This window comes from Salvelinus namaycush, chromosome 26, assembly GCF_016432855.1.
Source record: "Salvelinus namaycush isolate Seneca chromosome 26, SaNama_1.0, whole genome shotgun sequence".
Taxonomy (NCBI): domain Eukaryota; kingdom Metazoa; phylum Chordata; class Actinopteri; order Salmoniformes; family Salmonidae; genus Salvelinus; species Salvelinus namaycush.
Window position 1 is genome coordinate 31,489,069 of NC_052332.1, and position 14,975 is coordinate 31,504,043.

The 14,975-nt window shown below is 42.6% G+C and overlaps 1 protein-coding gene across 1 annotated transcript; it reads right to left on the reverse strand.

Annotated features, from left to right (window-relative positions):
• Positions 1 to 11,908: 11,908 nt before the first annotated feature.
• LOC120021072 (5-hydroxytryptamine receptor 2C-like) lies at positions 11,909 to 14,759 on the reverse strand. Its single transcript, XM_038964720.1, has 3 exons — positions 14,471 to 14,759; positions 13,623 to 13,823; positions 11,909 to 12,804 (listed from the first exon to the last, which is right to left on the reverse strand). Exons 1-3 carry the CDS (start codon positions 14,757 to 14,759, stop codon positions 11,909 to 11,911), a joined length of 1,386 nt encoding a protein of 461 aa, XP_038820648.1.
• Positions 14,760 to 14,975: the final 216 nt, after the last annotated feature.

The window sequence follows — 14,975 nt, forward strand, 5'->3', positions numbered from 1 at the left end:
AAACTCCAAGCGTGCTGTCATGTGCCTTTTACTGAGGAGTGGTTTCCGTCTGGCCAGCCCACCATAAAGGCCTGATTGGAGATCTGTCTGCAGAGATGGTTGTCCTTCCGGAAGGTTCTCCCATCTCCGCTGAGGAACTCTGGAGCTCTCTCAGAGTGACCATCGGGTTCTTGGTCACTTCCCTGACCAAGGCCCTTCTCCCCCGATTGCTCAGTTTGGCCAGCTCTAGGAAGAGTCTTGGTCGTTCCAAACTTCTTCCATTTAAGAATGATGGAGGCCACTGTGTTCTTGGGGACCTTCAATGCTGCAGAAAAAATGCTTTGGTACTCTTCCCCAGATCTCTGCCTCGACACAACCCTGTCTCGGCGCTCTACGGACAATTCCTTTGACCTGATGGCTTGGTTTGTGCTCTGACATGCACTGTCAACTGTGGGACCTTATATAGACAGGTGTGTGCCTTTCCAAATCATGACCAATCAATTGAATTTACCACAGGTGGACTCCAATCAAGTTGGATCAAGGATGCACCTGAGCTCAATTTCGAGTCTCATAGCAAAGGGTCTGAATACTTATGTAAGTCAGGTATTTCATTATTATTTTTTGAATGAACTGTATATTGGTTTCGTCCCATAATTCAATTGATAACCTAAATTCAATAAATAGGATGAATAAAGGGAATCTCATGCTTATCTGAACATGTGGCCATTCTCATGTCATTATTATCACAATGTTTAAATCAACATTTAAAGCATAGTTATTGGACAATTGTTCTTTTGGATGGCAATTTATGAGAATTCGGTGTGGAAAAAGTACACTTTCAATTTCCCCGCTGTAACACAGTATATCGGGAGATATATCAGTATCGTTAACCTCTCTGGGGTAAGGGGCAGTATTTTGACATCCGGATGAAAAGTGTGCCCAAAGTAAACTGCCTGTTACTCAGGCCCAGAAGCTAGGATATGCATATAATTGGTAGATTTGGATAGAAACACTTTACAGTTTCTAAAACTGTTAACATAATGTCTGCTAGAATAACAGAACTGATATGGCAGGCGAAACCCCGAGGACAAACCATCCAGGGGGAAAAAAATAGTGATCATAGGATTTTCCAATAGTTTTCTATGGGATGCCCTTATTATTAGGAACCTGGTTGCAGTTCCTATGGCTTCCACTAGATGTCAACAGTCTTTAGAAATTGTTCGATGTTTTTCTTTTGAGAAATGAAGAAGCAGTCCTATTCATTATAAGTGTCACTCCAGGTGGACTCTACTGTTTTGGTGCGCGTGAACAGGACTCGCTCCACGTTGTTTTTATCCAGTATTAGAAACAGTTTATTCCGTCTTAAATTGTATCGATTATTTACGTTTTAGGGTACCTGAGGTTGGATTAGGAACATTGTTGGAAATGTTTGGACCAAGTTTACAGGTAACTTATTAGATACTTTGTAGGCATGTTGGGTGAGTTGAAACCGGTGTATTTCTGAATCAAACGCTCCAAATAAATTGACATTTTTGGGACATAAAGAAGGACATTATCGAAGAAAAGGACCATTTGTGATGTTTCTGGGACATTTTGGAGTGCCAAAGGAAGAAGATCTTCAAAGGTAAGGCATTAATTATATCGCTATTTCTGACTTTTGTGGCGCACCTGCCTGGTTGAAATATCTTTTTCATGGATTTGTATGCGGGGCGCTGTCCTCAGATAATCGCATGGTTTGCTTTCGCCGTAAAGCCTTTTTGAAATCTGACACAGCAGCTGGATTAACAAGGAGTTAAGCTTTATTTTGATGTATAACATATATATTTTCAAGAATGTTAAATATTTGAATTGAGTATTTTTGAATTCCGCGCTCTGCAATTTCACCGGATGTTGGCCAGGTGGGACGTTACCGTCCCACGTACCCTAGAGAGGTTTTAAGTTACCGATATATCGGTATCGTTAAGTTTTCTCCCCCCAAAAAACATATCGGTCGGGCTCTAAATAAGACTAACATACAGAAATCTTACAGAGCTTGATTGTGAGATAGTACTACTGTAATCTAAATATATACAGTATATACTCTATATAGAAATAGGGCTATTCTGTTCAATATCAATGGAAGACAAAGACCATTATTACTTTTCCTACATCAGCATATCATCTTGAAATGTCAGGATTTGGAAAACTAAATGCATAGAAACAGTAAATGACTTGGTAACAGGAAATACATGTATTTCCATGACAGAATTAAAAAGTAATTTTGGACTGACCAATGTAAATAAATTCAAATACATGCAAGTTAAAAGTTACAGATCACAGAATTTTGGCAACCTTGAGGGAATTTTATTTGAGTCAAAAGATGATGATCCTATGATTGGGAAGATATACAAAACCTTCTTGAGAGTCTATCAAAGTGACAATCTCTTAGAAAAAAACGAACTATTGGAATAATGACTGAAAAAGAACTGATGTTGGCACAAGATGGAGGGAAAGTTGGAGCATAACTAACGAAATTACATTTAACGAAAATGTACTCTTAATCCAGTATAAACTTATGTATAGCCTTTATTATACAAGAGACAAAATTCCCAAATTCTACAGGTCATGTGTAAAATGCATAATGACTCAATAATCCATGCTTTCTGGGAACGCTATAAAGTTAGGAAATTGTGGGCGGAGCTAGAAAGTTGTCTGTCAGAAGTATTACAATGTAAACGTACATTTAATCTGTCTGTCTGCATATTTCAAGACATGGCATATGGGGGTGTAGTGAGATACCCAATGGGCTGGACGATTCTCTTCTCATCACTCATCTTGAAAAAATGTATCCTAAAAACATGGAAATCAATTAATCCCCCATCATTAACACAATGGAAAAATCTATTGATTTATTATTTAAATTGCGTGAGCTACGGAGAGAAACAAAATGGTGAAGTTTCAGGCCATGTGGCAGAGAGTGATGAGGGAGCTGGAGATGGAGGTGTGTGCTAGTGGGTCTTGGCAGGTGTGATGTTGTTGATGTTTGTATGGATGTTGTCGTTTGTATGTGTTTGTTTGTATTGTTTATACAAGAAAAGAAACAAACAAATGTCAGGTTTTAAGTAAATGTATCAAATTTAAAAGAAATGGGACAAGATGTTCCGAGGCTACAGAGTCCTTTTTGCAGCTGTCAGAATTCCAATGAATTGGCACAGCGAAATACCTAAACATGTGTAAACAACCTCAAGGGGAACCTCTAGATGGGAAGCTGGGGCAGTGCACGTGACTGTACATCCTCACACTGAGAAAGGCCCATGATACTCTGGAGGATGGGAGCTGGCCTTGTAACATGTCTGCTCTGCAGCTCCTAGGTTGCAACCCCTCTCTGCTCTACGCCACACTGTGCGAACCTTGAGTTCAAAACCATGAGCAGCTGAAGAGTCGAAAGTGCAGTTTATTTTTGAGAATGCATTCTTGAGTGGTGAAAGCTTTCAGCTTCAGAATGGTTCAGACAGGATCAAAAAACATTTCATACTTCACTATTATGGAGAAAACTAATATCAGATACTCACAGCTGCAACTTGTTAGAGGATTAACTTGATTTGAAGCCTACTTTGTAATTAGGCCTTCCACTTAGAGCAAGCTAACAGGAATCCTGCCACTCACTGTTTTGACCTCAACAATGAGCTTGCTAAGTGGCAGCTGAGTAAACAAATCCAAAGCTTACAGTCTCTGCAGCGATAGTTATCTTTCTGTATCCTTAAGAAGAAAGATACATTTACTATCTTGGTGAACGATCCCGGTAATCATTTATATATGACTCCTAGTGCTGAGATCACTGAGACCTCACCTCTTAAATATTATGCTTATTTATGTCCTGACACACTACAGCTTATTGTTAAAATATGAATGAGTAAACTTTATTCTCCTTTGATAGTTCTTCATGAATGATTACTTTCACACCAAACACTGCCGTCCTCTCGAGAATCTATTGGCTCCTGTTGCTGGCATCTTCTAACCACTACAGTCTCTACCACATATTTTGCCATCCTCTCCATTGCTTACACTGTCTCTTTGTTGTTGGAGTTTCTCGCTATTCAAACTAAGAGAGGCTCTTAGCATCTAGCTAAATGCTACCATTGATTCTAAAAAGTCAAGTTGGGTGACTTCTCTCTCATCTCTAATTCTTATCTCCTCTACTGGAGTCTGTGTATAGCATGCCTCCACAGCCCGGACTTAACAGTCGCGGGAACAAAACTGATTAATGAGTGGAAACCATAGCAACGCTTCCACCGTGCTGTTAGCATGACACTGACTCCAGGCTCCCTTTGACATAATCTACAGTATGTTCAGAACAAGATAGGAGAAATCAATGATCTACTGCATTCCTCCCATCACAGACCTAGCAGTTCAATCAGAGCCACCATATAGTGAGTGAATCTATTAAAACAAGGTAAGAGCAATGAGCAGTACGCAAAGATCAGCACAGTTATGAGTAAAATATACAATCACAGCACCCCACATTAAAGGTTCCTCCTGCTCCTATAAAAGGACACCTGAAAAAACTGTATGAAGACTAATGAAGTCATGGCACCTGCTGAAAACTGCCGAAGTCATGACTCCATAACCTTCCACTGTCACGCCCTGATCTGTTTCACCTGTCTTTGTGATTGTCTCCACCCCCCTCCAGGTGTCACCCATCACCCCCATTATCCACTGTGTATTCATACCTGTGTTGTCTGTTGCCAGTTCGTTTTGTTTCGTCAAGCCTACCAGCAGTTTTCCTTCTGTTCCGGTCTCTCGATTGTACCTGTTTTCTAGTTTTCCCAGGTTTTGGCCTTTTCTGCCTACCCTGACCCTGAGCCTGCCTGCCGTCCTGTACCTTTGCCCCACCTATCTGGATTACTGACCCCTGCCTACCCTGACCCTGAGCCTGCCTGCCGTCCTGTACCTTTGCCCCACCTATCTGGATTACTGACCTCTGCCTACCCTGACCCTGAGCCTGCCTGCCGTCCTGTACCTTTGCCCCACCTATCTGGATTACTGACCTCTGCCTACCCTGATCCTGACCCTGCCTGCCGTCCTGTACCTTTGCCCCACCTATCTGGATTACTGACCTCTGCCTATCATTGACCTGTCTTTTGTCTGCCCCTGTTGGATTAATAAACTGTTGTTACTTCGACATTGTCTGCATCTGGGTCTTACCTGAAATGTGATATCCTCTGTTGCTTTACAAGTAACAGTTTGCAAACTTTCTCCTTAGCAATTAAGACTACATTTTATGGTCTACCCTTTGTAACCCCTAAATCAATCAAGATTGTCAAGGTACCATTCGGCTGACAAATCAACCATGCAAAGTCATACTCTACCAAGGCGAACCTGAATGTGTTCCATATCAGCTTTGAGGACATACTTTCTTTCCTACAAGCTGTTCCGGCACTTGGTGGCAGAAAGGTGCCTCTTATTAAGAAATGGTTGAAATATGCAGAAATATCAGGGTGACATTCAAGACTGCTGAACAATTTAACAAATGGCCACCCGGATATTTACATTGACCCCCCCCCCCCCCCCATTTATTTTTACACTGCTGCTACTCACTGTTTATTATCTATGCATAGTCACTTTACCCTTACCTACATGTACAAATTACCTTGACTAACCTGTACCCCAGCACATTCACTCGGTACCGGTACCCCCTGTATATAGCCTCGTTATTGTTATTTTATTGTGTTACTTTTTAATATTTTTTACTTTAGTTTATTTGGTAAATATTTTCTTAAATCTTTCTTGATTTGCATTGTTGGTTAAGGGCTTGTAAGTAAGCTTCTCACGGTGAGGTCTACACCTGTTGTATTCTGTGCATGTGACAAATAAAGTTTGATTTGATTTGAAGACTAGTGATACTGCTGTTAATGCTGTTGTCTTGGTAAAAGGCAAGCATGCACCTGGACTTCTCATCTCGTAGGATATACGGTATGCTTTACAAACATGTACATTAGGTAACACTTAGTTAACACCTGTGTAATAACACTAATTACTGTAGTATTGAAATGTTACACAGTAGCCTAGTTTAGTAGGCCTAATGTATTCGTAACTGCTTAGTAATAGATCGATGTGCAGACATGTGGCTTTAAATCTGTTGCATCATGCAGGCACAGATTGCTTTTCCAAAAATATCCATGGTTTAATTAGTAGTCATCTTTGATTGGACATGACTGATTAGAAGAAAAATAATGACGTTAGTGAGTTCATGCAGTTGGACTGATGATTACGTCATCATACCTCTGACCGTTGCTGCTTCTGCACGTGCATGTGATTTGTAAAGACAAGGGAACAGGTGCTCGCCACTACAACCATTGGGATACAGCAGCGGATAACCAGTCAGTGTTCAAGTACAGCTGGAAATCTAATAAACGTGAACGTGAAGAGGAAAACCAATATATTGATTGGTTAGAATTGACCAGGATGAATAGGATAGGGTGGGTTGATTGCATTTGGAGTGATGAGAGCGTCAACCTATGACACTACGGAGGCACCATATCTGTCACACGAAAATATGTTTTATGTTCCCCATGATATAATGTCTTCTATTGTAAGATGATAATAAATAGAACCGCAGTCACCTCCACCCCCTCTATTCTGGATTAGTATTTTTCCACACAATTTTTTAAAATAGAATTTGAAGTACTTATTGTGCAATATATAATAATGTAGTCTATTCTAGTGATCTAAACATTGTAAAATGGTACATAAATCTACTTACCACTGATTGTTTTTCTCAACCTTGTTTTACCTCCACTCTTTGGCTGTATTATTTGGCAGCTATTAAGACATCACGCATGGAATAGATCGAAGGCATTGCTGCGCGCTACCATCATTATCGATGCATTGTCGACGTGAAGGGAATGGAGGACGATGCTGAAATCTGGATTCCCTATGCCTGCATGTGTGTTTCCTTGGCAGCGTCGGCTTTCCTCGACGAACACTCTGCGGCAACGAAACCACTGCGCATGCGTGTATGGGCTAACACGGACCACCACCCAGTGTTTCACAGATGCCCAGAACCCGCAGAACAAAAAAACAAACAATTTAGGACACAAAAATTACATCCCCAAAAAATAGACGCATGAATAGAATGACCTAGCTGTGACAATGTGGCTTCATCCAATATGCATAGGCCAGTCTATGTAATAATCGCATGTTTCCATGCATCAGGGTGAGGGGCAGTACTGTGCATAGAGCGCTATGCTGTGGAATCTGTGGGAAAGGGGAGCGGAATACAAGGAGCTCTCATTGTTGGGGGTGAGAACTCTGTGCGTGTGTCCGTGTGCGAACGCGTGTGTGTAGGAGGCACACGATTCAAGCCTTTTAAAGTGGAAAGAAGTCTCCCCATTCCTAGCTTGGTGCAGAATGATCTAGAAGCTTGGATGCACATTCAAAGTATTTCTCTAGCACTCACTCTACATCTCATACACTAATGACAATTCAAAGGGTGAAAAGTCACAAATAAACTCAGCAAAAAAAGAAATGACCTCTCACTGTCAACTGCGTTTATTTTCAGCAAACTTAACATGTGTAAATATTTGTATGAACATAACAAGATTCAACAACTGAGACATAAACTGAACAAGTTCCACAGACATGTGACTAACAGAAATGGAATAATGTGTCCCTGAACAAAGGGGGGGTCAAAATCAAAAGTAACAGTCAGTATCTGGTGTGGCCACCAGCTGCATTAAGTACTGCAGTGCATCTCCTCCTCATGGACTGCACCAGATTTGCCAGTTTTTGCTGTGAGGTGTTACCCCACTCTTCCACCAAGGCACCTGCAAGTTCCCAGACATTTCTGGGGGGAATGGCCCTAGCCCTCACCCGCCGATCCAACAGGTCCCAGACGTGCTCAATGGGATTGAGATCCGGGCTCTTCGCTGGCCATGGCAGAACACTGACATTCCTGTCTTGCAGGAAATCACGCACAGAACGAGCAGTATGGCTAGTGGCATTGTCATGCTGGAGGGTCATGACAGGATGAGCCTGCAGGAAGGGTACCACATGAGGGAGGAGGATGTCTTCCCAGTAACGCACAGCGTTGAGATTGCCTGCAATGACAACAAGCTCAGTCCGATGATGCTGTGACACACCGCCCCAGACCATGATGGACCCTCCACCTCCAAATCGATCCCACTCCAGAGTACAGGCCTCGGTGTAACACTCATTCCTTCGACGATAAACGCAAATCCGACCATCACCCCTGGTGAGACAAAACCGCAACTCGTCAGTGAAGAGCACATTTTGCCAGTCCTATCTGGTCCAGCGACAGTGGGTTTGTGCCCATAGGCGACATTGTTTCCGGTGATGTATGGTGAGAACCTGCCTTACAACAGGCCTACAAGCCCTCAGTCCAGCCTCTCTCAGCCTATTGCGGACAGTCTGAGCACTGATGGAGGGATTGTGCGTTCCTGGTGTAACTCGGGCAGTTGTTGTTGCCATCCTGTACCTGTCCTGCAGGTGTGATGTTCAGATGTATCGATCCTGTGCAGGTGTTGTTACACAAGGTCTGCCACTGCGAGGACGATCAGCTGTCCATCCTGTCTTCCTGTAGCGCTGTCTTAGGCATCTCACAGTACGGACATTGCCATTTATTGCCCTGGCCATATCTGCAGTCCTCATGCCTCCTTGCAGCATGCCTAAGGCACGTCCACGCAGATGAGCAGGGACCCTGGGCATCTTTCTTTTGGTGTTTTTCAGAGTCAGTAGAAAGGCCTCTTTAGTGTCCTAAGTTTTCATAACTGTGACCTTAATTGCCTACCATCTGTAAGCTGTTAGTGTCTTAATGCCCGTTCCACAGGTGCATGTTCCTTAATTGATAATGGTTCATTGAACAAGCATGGGAAACATTGTTTAAAACCTTTACAATGAAGATCTGTGAAGTTATTTGGATTTTTACAAATTATCTTTGAAAGACAGGGTGCTGAAAAAGGGACGTTTCTTTTTTTTGCTGAGTTTAGTACAAATATACACTGATTGTACAAAACATTAAGAACACCTGCTCTTTCCATGACCTAGACCGACCAGGTGAATCCAGGTGAAAGCTATGATCCTGCTCTTTCCATGACCTAGACCGACCAGGTGAAAGCTATGATCCTTATTGATGTCACTTGTTAAATCCACTTTAATCAGTGTAGATGAAGGGGAGGAGACAGGTTCAAGAAGGATGTTTAAGCCTTGAGACAACAGACATGGATTGTGTATGTGTGCCATTCAAAGGGTGAATGGGCAAGACAAAATATTTAAGTGCGTTTGAACAGGGTATGGTAGTAGGTGGTAGTAAGTGCCAGGCGCACTGGTTTGTGTCAAGAACTACAACACTGCTGGGTTTTTCACGATAAACAGTTTCCTGCGTGTATCAAGAATGGTCCAACACCCAAAGGACATCCAGCCAATTTGACACAACTGTGGGAGGCATTGGAGTCAACATGGGCCGGCATCCCTGTTCAACGCATTTGACAATTTGTATAATCCATGCCCCGAGACGAATTGAGGTTGTTCTGGGCAGAAGGGGTGTGGCGGGAGACTCGATGCTGTAATCGCTGCCAAAGGTGCTTCAAAAAAGTACTGAGTAAAGGGTCTGAATACTTATGTAAATGTGATATTTAAGTAGCTTTTTTGTTGTAAAAATGTCAACAAAAAAAACAGTTTTTGCTTTGTCATTATGAGGTATTGTGTGTAGATTGATTAGGGGTGGGGGGAACAATTTCATAAATTTTAGAATACGGCTGTAACGTAACAAAATGTGGAAAACCTGAATTGGTCTGAATAGTTTCTGAATGCACTGTAGGTAAAAAAGGGAATGTCAGCTCACTGTTTTACTCCTCTCAGACTTGATATTTTAATAAAGCTTTGGTGATTAAGATTTATTTCCAAACAGTCTCACGAGCCAAACACTTTATCAACGGTCTTAACTAGTCTACTTGATTACATTGGGCAGGACAAAAATAAAACAGACATTGAGAGGAGGGGAGGCTATGCTTGGTTTTCAATCAAATAAAACGAAATGGGGAAAAACATGATTGTTTTATGTTTCTAAATAGGAAGTATACAGGCACCAACTCACATCTTGTTCAATGCACATAATGGGCAGGGTGCGTCACGACTGGAAAGGCTTGCGTTTCCGCTGTCAAAATTCATGCCATAACCAACTGCTTTACTGCTAAAATCAGCTTTTGGTTGGTCTTAAATATCCCTGCCAGCGCTGTCGGAAATTAGCACTTAAAGATCATGTTTTTAAGGACACGACTCAAATATTTCCACCCCTCCCATCTGAGCCCAAGCGTGGTGATGTTAGACAGGTAAATTGCCAAACCTGGCGTTAGGGCTGGAAAATGCCAGTGCACAAGTTTTCACATGACGAAATTGCAAACTAACATGCGTTTGACACTAGCGCCGCCTTAACGCCAGCCGAAAATAGAAACCCTATACGTTAGAACTGAAGAAGAAAAACACACAAAAAAAGCACCAAAATTACATTTTGCATTTACTTATCAATTTCGAGATTTTTTGGTATTTTGGTCCAATGAATTAAAAAGTAAAACAAGTTGATGAAAATGCATATTTATTACTTTTGTTAGTTTATCATACCACTACCATCATCAAAATGTAATGAATTGTAACCCCTTAAATGGACATACATCCATGATTTCAAAGCTCACTACATTGAATCACACATAATTTAAAAGCCCATTTCAATGTTACAAACTGGCCGATATGTAGTAACTTACCTTGAAGATATGATGATTGAGTCTAAATAGGTGTATGACGTTGGGTTGTCTAAATTCATAGGGGTTGTCTTTAACTGCCACTTCCTGAAAGTCAGACTCCTCTCACACGCCAACACATTGTTCTCAGCCTCAGAAGCATCTGCATTCACTAAATGTTCAGTGGTTATCCTTAGACCAGGGTTTCCAAAACTCACTTTGCATAATAGGCAAATATGTGCATATTTAATGAGATATCACCTCATTTGTATATTTTAATACAATATTTCAGAGGGGGAAAAAATATATAAAAAATAAACTAGCAAAAGTTGACTGTGATATATGATTTAAGAAGAAAAAATACTCAGAGTGTGGTTCCTGGCCTCACTCTGTCAGAAATATTAACCAGTCTTGGGGTAATGGGGAGTGAAACATCTCCTTGTCCATGAAGACATCTGTTTCCCATTCAAGTGCAATACTATTATCTTTGACTTGAATCTATCATACAGACAGAACAAAAACTTCTAGTAAGAAATTACATTTTTATGTATTGTACAGTATATTCCCATTAGGTGGCACTGTGGCTCCAGGATTACAGAGAGATACAGCAAGTGGTTTCCCTGTAAATTATCCTCAAAGCCCTGTTGTGAGAGATGCAAACGCCTTTTGATTTACTAGTAGTGCAGTTAATGGACATTTCATTACAATAACCACACTGACTACACACATATTACTCACTAGCTGTAATTAATGTCTGACACATACATTATCAATTGTGCAGACTTAACACTATTTCATATATCATTGAGTCATGTTTACAGGTCCAGCAACAGGGAGACATTGAGTACATCTCCTGTGTTTGAACAGGAAGTGGAGCTGGAGAATCCAGTACATCTCCTGTGTTTGAACAGGAAGTGGAGCTGGAGAATCCAGTACATCTCCTGTGTTTGAACAGGAAGTGGAGCTGGAGAATCCAGTACATCTCCTGTGTTTGAACAGGAAGTGGAGATTGAGAATCCAGTACATCTCCTGTGTTTGAACAGGAAGTGGAGATTGAGAATCCAGTACATCTCCTGTGTTTGAACAGGAAGTGGAGCTGGAGAATCCAGGCAGTGACATGAAGCAACAGCTGTGTCACCACAATGTTTTGTATGTAGAGAGCCTGAAGGGGAAAGACAGTAGGCCAGCCAGCCAGTTCAGACACAGCTGACTTCCTCAGCGGTGGTGGGACAGACACTGGCCAACTTTTCAAGCATCCCAGACCCTGTACCCTCTCTCTCCAACCCCATTCTTCCTTTCATTTCCACTTTATGCCCATTGTGGCTGTTACAGCTACAGTCGTTGGCATCTTTACTGCATAGAATAGGCGTGACTGTATTAACAGAAATACTCTTGGTGCTCTTGGCTGGCGGGCTGTGGTAGATACACTGTAGGTAGCGGTGGAAGGCCTGTCTGTAGGTCCTGTTGAATAGAGTGTAGACCAGTGGGTTGACACCAGAGGAGACATATCCCACCCAAACAAAGACCTTTAGGAGCACTGCCAACACGGGCTTATTGCACAGGCTTATTATCGAGTCCTCACACAAGACGCTCAGCACGTTGGTGATGAAGAATGGACACCACATAATCAGGAAGAGGAAAAACACCACACCCAGGACCATGGAGGCTCTCCTCTCATTTTTGATTGATTGAGCCATGCCAGCTCCCCCTGGCTCCTGTCTCCCTGCTGGAGAGATGGGTTGAAGGGAGGCTTGAGAGACGGAAACGTCGGAGGAACCAACAGCTGGCAAGGCCTCAGGGGCAGGGTCCTGTTTGAGGAGACGGAGACTGTCCCCTGCAGGGGACCTTGGGGTGATCCTGAGTAGGGCCGGACGGTTGATTGAAGCCTGACCTCCATGCAGGAAGTCAGAAGCTTGGTGCTGCAGAACACGTACAGTCAAACAGTAGCTGACCACCATGATGACCAGAGGGACAAAGAAGGCTACGAAGGAGCCAACCAGGACGAAGCTGTGCTCGTTCAGTACACAGGTCCCGTTGGCAAACACCTTCCCCTCGTCATACAGGCCAATCACAGGGATGGGTGTGGAGATCACTGTCAGAGAGAGAGAGAGAGAGAGAGAGAGATGGACATGGAGATCACTGTCAGAGAGAGAGAGATAGAGATGGACATGAAGATCACTGTCAAAGAGAGAGAGAGAGAGATGGACATGGAGATCACTGTCAAAGAGAGAGAGAGAGAGATGGACATGGAGATCACTGTCAAAGAGAGAGAGAGAGAGATGGACATGGAGATCACTGTCAGAGAGAGAGAGAGAGATGGACATGGAGATCACTGTCAGAGAGAGAGAGACAGATGGACATGGAGATCACAGGACAATTAATATCACTTATTATTGTCATATTTAAACCAATGCACAAACATGGCTACATCTATCTCAAAAACATTATATTATTAGATTAGAAGAGGGAATCATAATGATTAAACAACCAGCAGGTGGTTTCAAGGAAGCACATGAGGGCAGAGAATGTGGATTGAGGTTTTTAGATGAAGTCAACAAGTTAACAGGTTGACTGGCTGTCCGATTTCTGTGAAACCAAAAAAGCCTTGAGCCATGAGACCATAATGGCTTGTCCTGTCGTCCCTGTTTAGAGCATCTCTCAGCGTGAAGATGTCAGAGAGCCCCAGGAGAGGTCAGAGAAAAAGCGTCCGTTTGGCTTTCTGACAGACTGTAGAAAAAAAGCACGATGTTTTTTTCTTCAAAAAGGCAAAACAGAAAGAATGTCACATAGTAACTCACTATCTCTCCAGACACACAGACAACACAGTAGGAGGAAATGATTTAGCTAGATCTCTTGTTCAATCGTTTTCCCCCCTCCTGATTTACAACAACTACGTCAGCATGAACTCACCTATGGAGATGGTCCAGACGAGGGCGATCTTAGCCTTGGCCTTGGAGAGGGTGTTGGAGCGGCTATGTTGGATGGGGTTACAGATGCCCACATAGCGGTCCAGTGAGATGGCACACAGGTGCATGATGGATGCTGTGGAGAACAGCACGTCTAAGTAGATCCAGACGGGACAGAGGGGTCTGGGGAAGGGCCACACGTAGTCTGAGGGATGGACAGACACAGTTCACTAACAATTACTGATATTTCATTTTCAAGTCTGCACACCTGCTTTGTGACCATGCAAACAAATCCAAGGTCATTTGTCAGTCTCATACATCATCAAATAGACTGCTATGTTGTAACTAGAAAAATAATGTAATGATGTAACCGATCAAAGTCTTTAATCCTTAATGACATGAAAATAATGAACGTTTATGAGGGCAGAGTTTATCTGGACAAACCCATTTGATCTAAAATAAACAAACTCTTCAATGCCACTCAAAGTAATGGGGCTTACTGAGATAAGGGAATTGTGTGGGAACGGGGGTAATCTCACATCAGAATGTCTTTCTGTCTACTCAGATGATCTTCATTTGGTCGTGGTAAACATGAACTGTTCCTTTATCCTCGTCTAAGGGTCTTGACCAATTGTACCAATTAACATAGACATAAAAGCCTGATTTGTTTGCTCCGATAGACATGCCATAACATGTTAACCAGGATCTTTTACCTCACCGTCTTCCTCATCCACTTGAACATCACCTCACAGTAAAGCCTCGTATCCCTAGCTGCTTTCAATAGATCCTTATTCAGAGGGTAAACAAACACTGCTTTGCTAAAAGAGCTCCACCTACCATCTACCTACCTACCATAGAGAATGTTGATCAGTGAGACCGGCATGACGAGAAACCCCACAAGCATGTCTGCCACAGCAAGGGAGCGCAGGAAGAAGCTGGTGGCATTCTGCAGCTTCCTCTCCAGAGACACAGCTAGGATGAGCAGGATGTTGCCCACCACAGTGAAGAAGATGACCATTAAGATGAGCAGAGCAGGCCAGTTCTTCTCCTTGTCAGGTGTCTCCGGTCTGGAGTCAGACTGATTCCACTCCACGGGGAAGCTCAGATTAAAGAAAACCGTAGTGCTCTCTGGCATAGTCATCCTGTCACTGAGAGAGGCTATAGGCTAGACCCTCCAAGCAGGGCTGCTGCTGTGCACAGCCATCCATCACCTGTGTTCCAAAGCAGCACTATGGTGCTCAACAAACATTGAACTTCCTGTGATGCCAATGATAGACAGAAGGTTTAGTTTTTCATACCCGTGGAGCACTCGGATGTTATTTGTGATGATATTTATTTATTTTATCTGCAAAATAAA

Bases quoted from the DNA above. Each gene is read 5' to 3' on its own strand.
- LOC120021072 (XM_038964720.1), bottom strand. From the start codon at position 14,759: ATGACTATGCCAGAGAGCACTACGGTTTTCTTTAATCTGAGCTTCCCC. The intron at 13,824-14,470 runs GTAGGTAGGTAG...TCCATCCCTCAG, and splicing joins ACTGATCAACATTCTCTATG to ACTACGTGTGGCCCTTCCCC. The intron at 12,805-13,622 runs GTGAGTTCATGC...TCTCTCTGACAG, and splicing joins CGTCTGGACCATCTCCATAG to TGATCTCCACACCCATCCCT.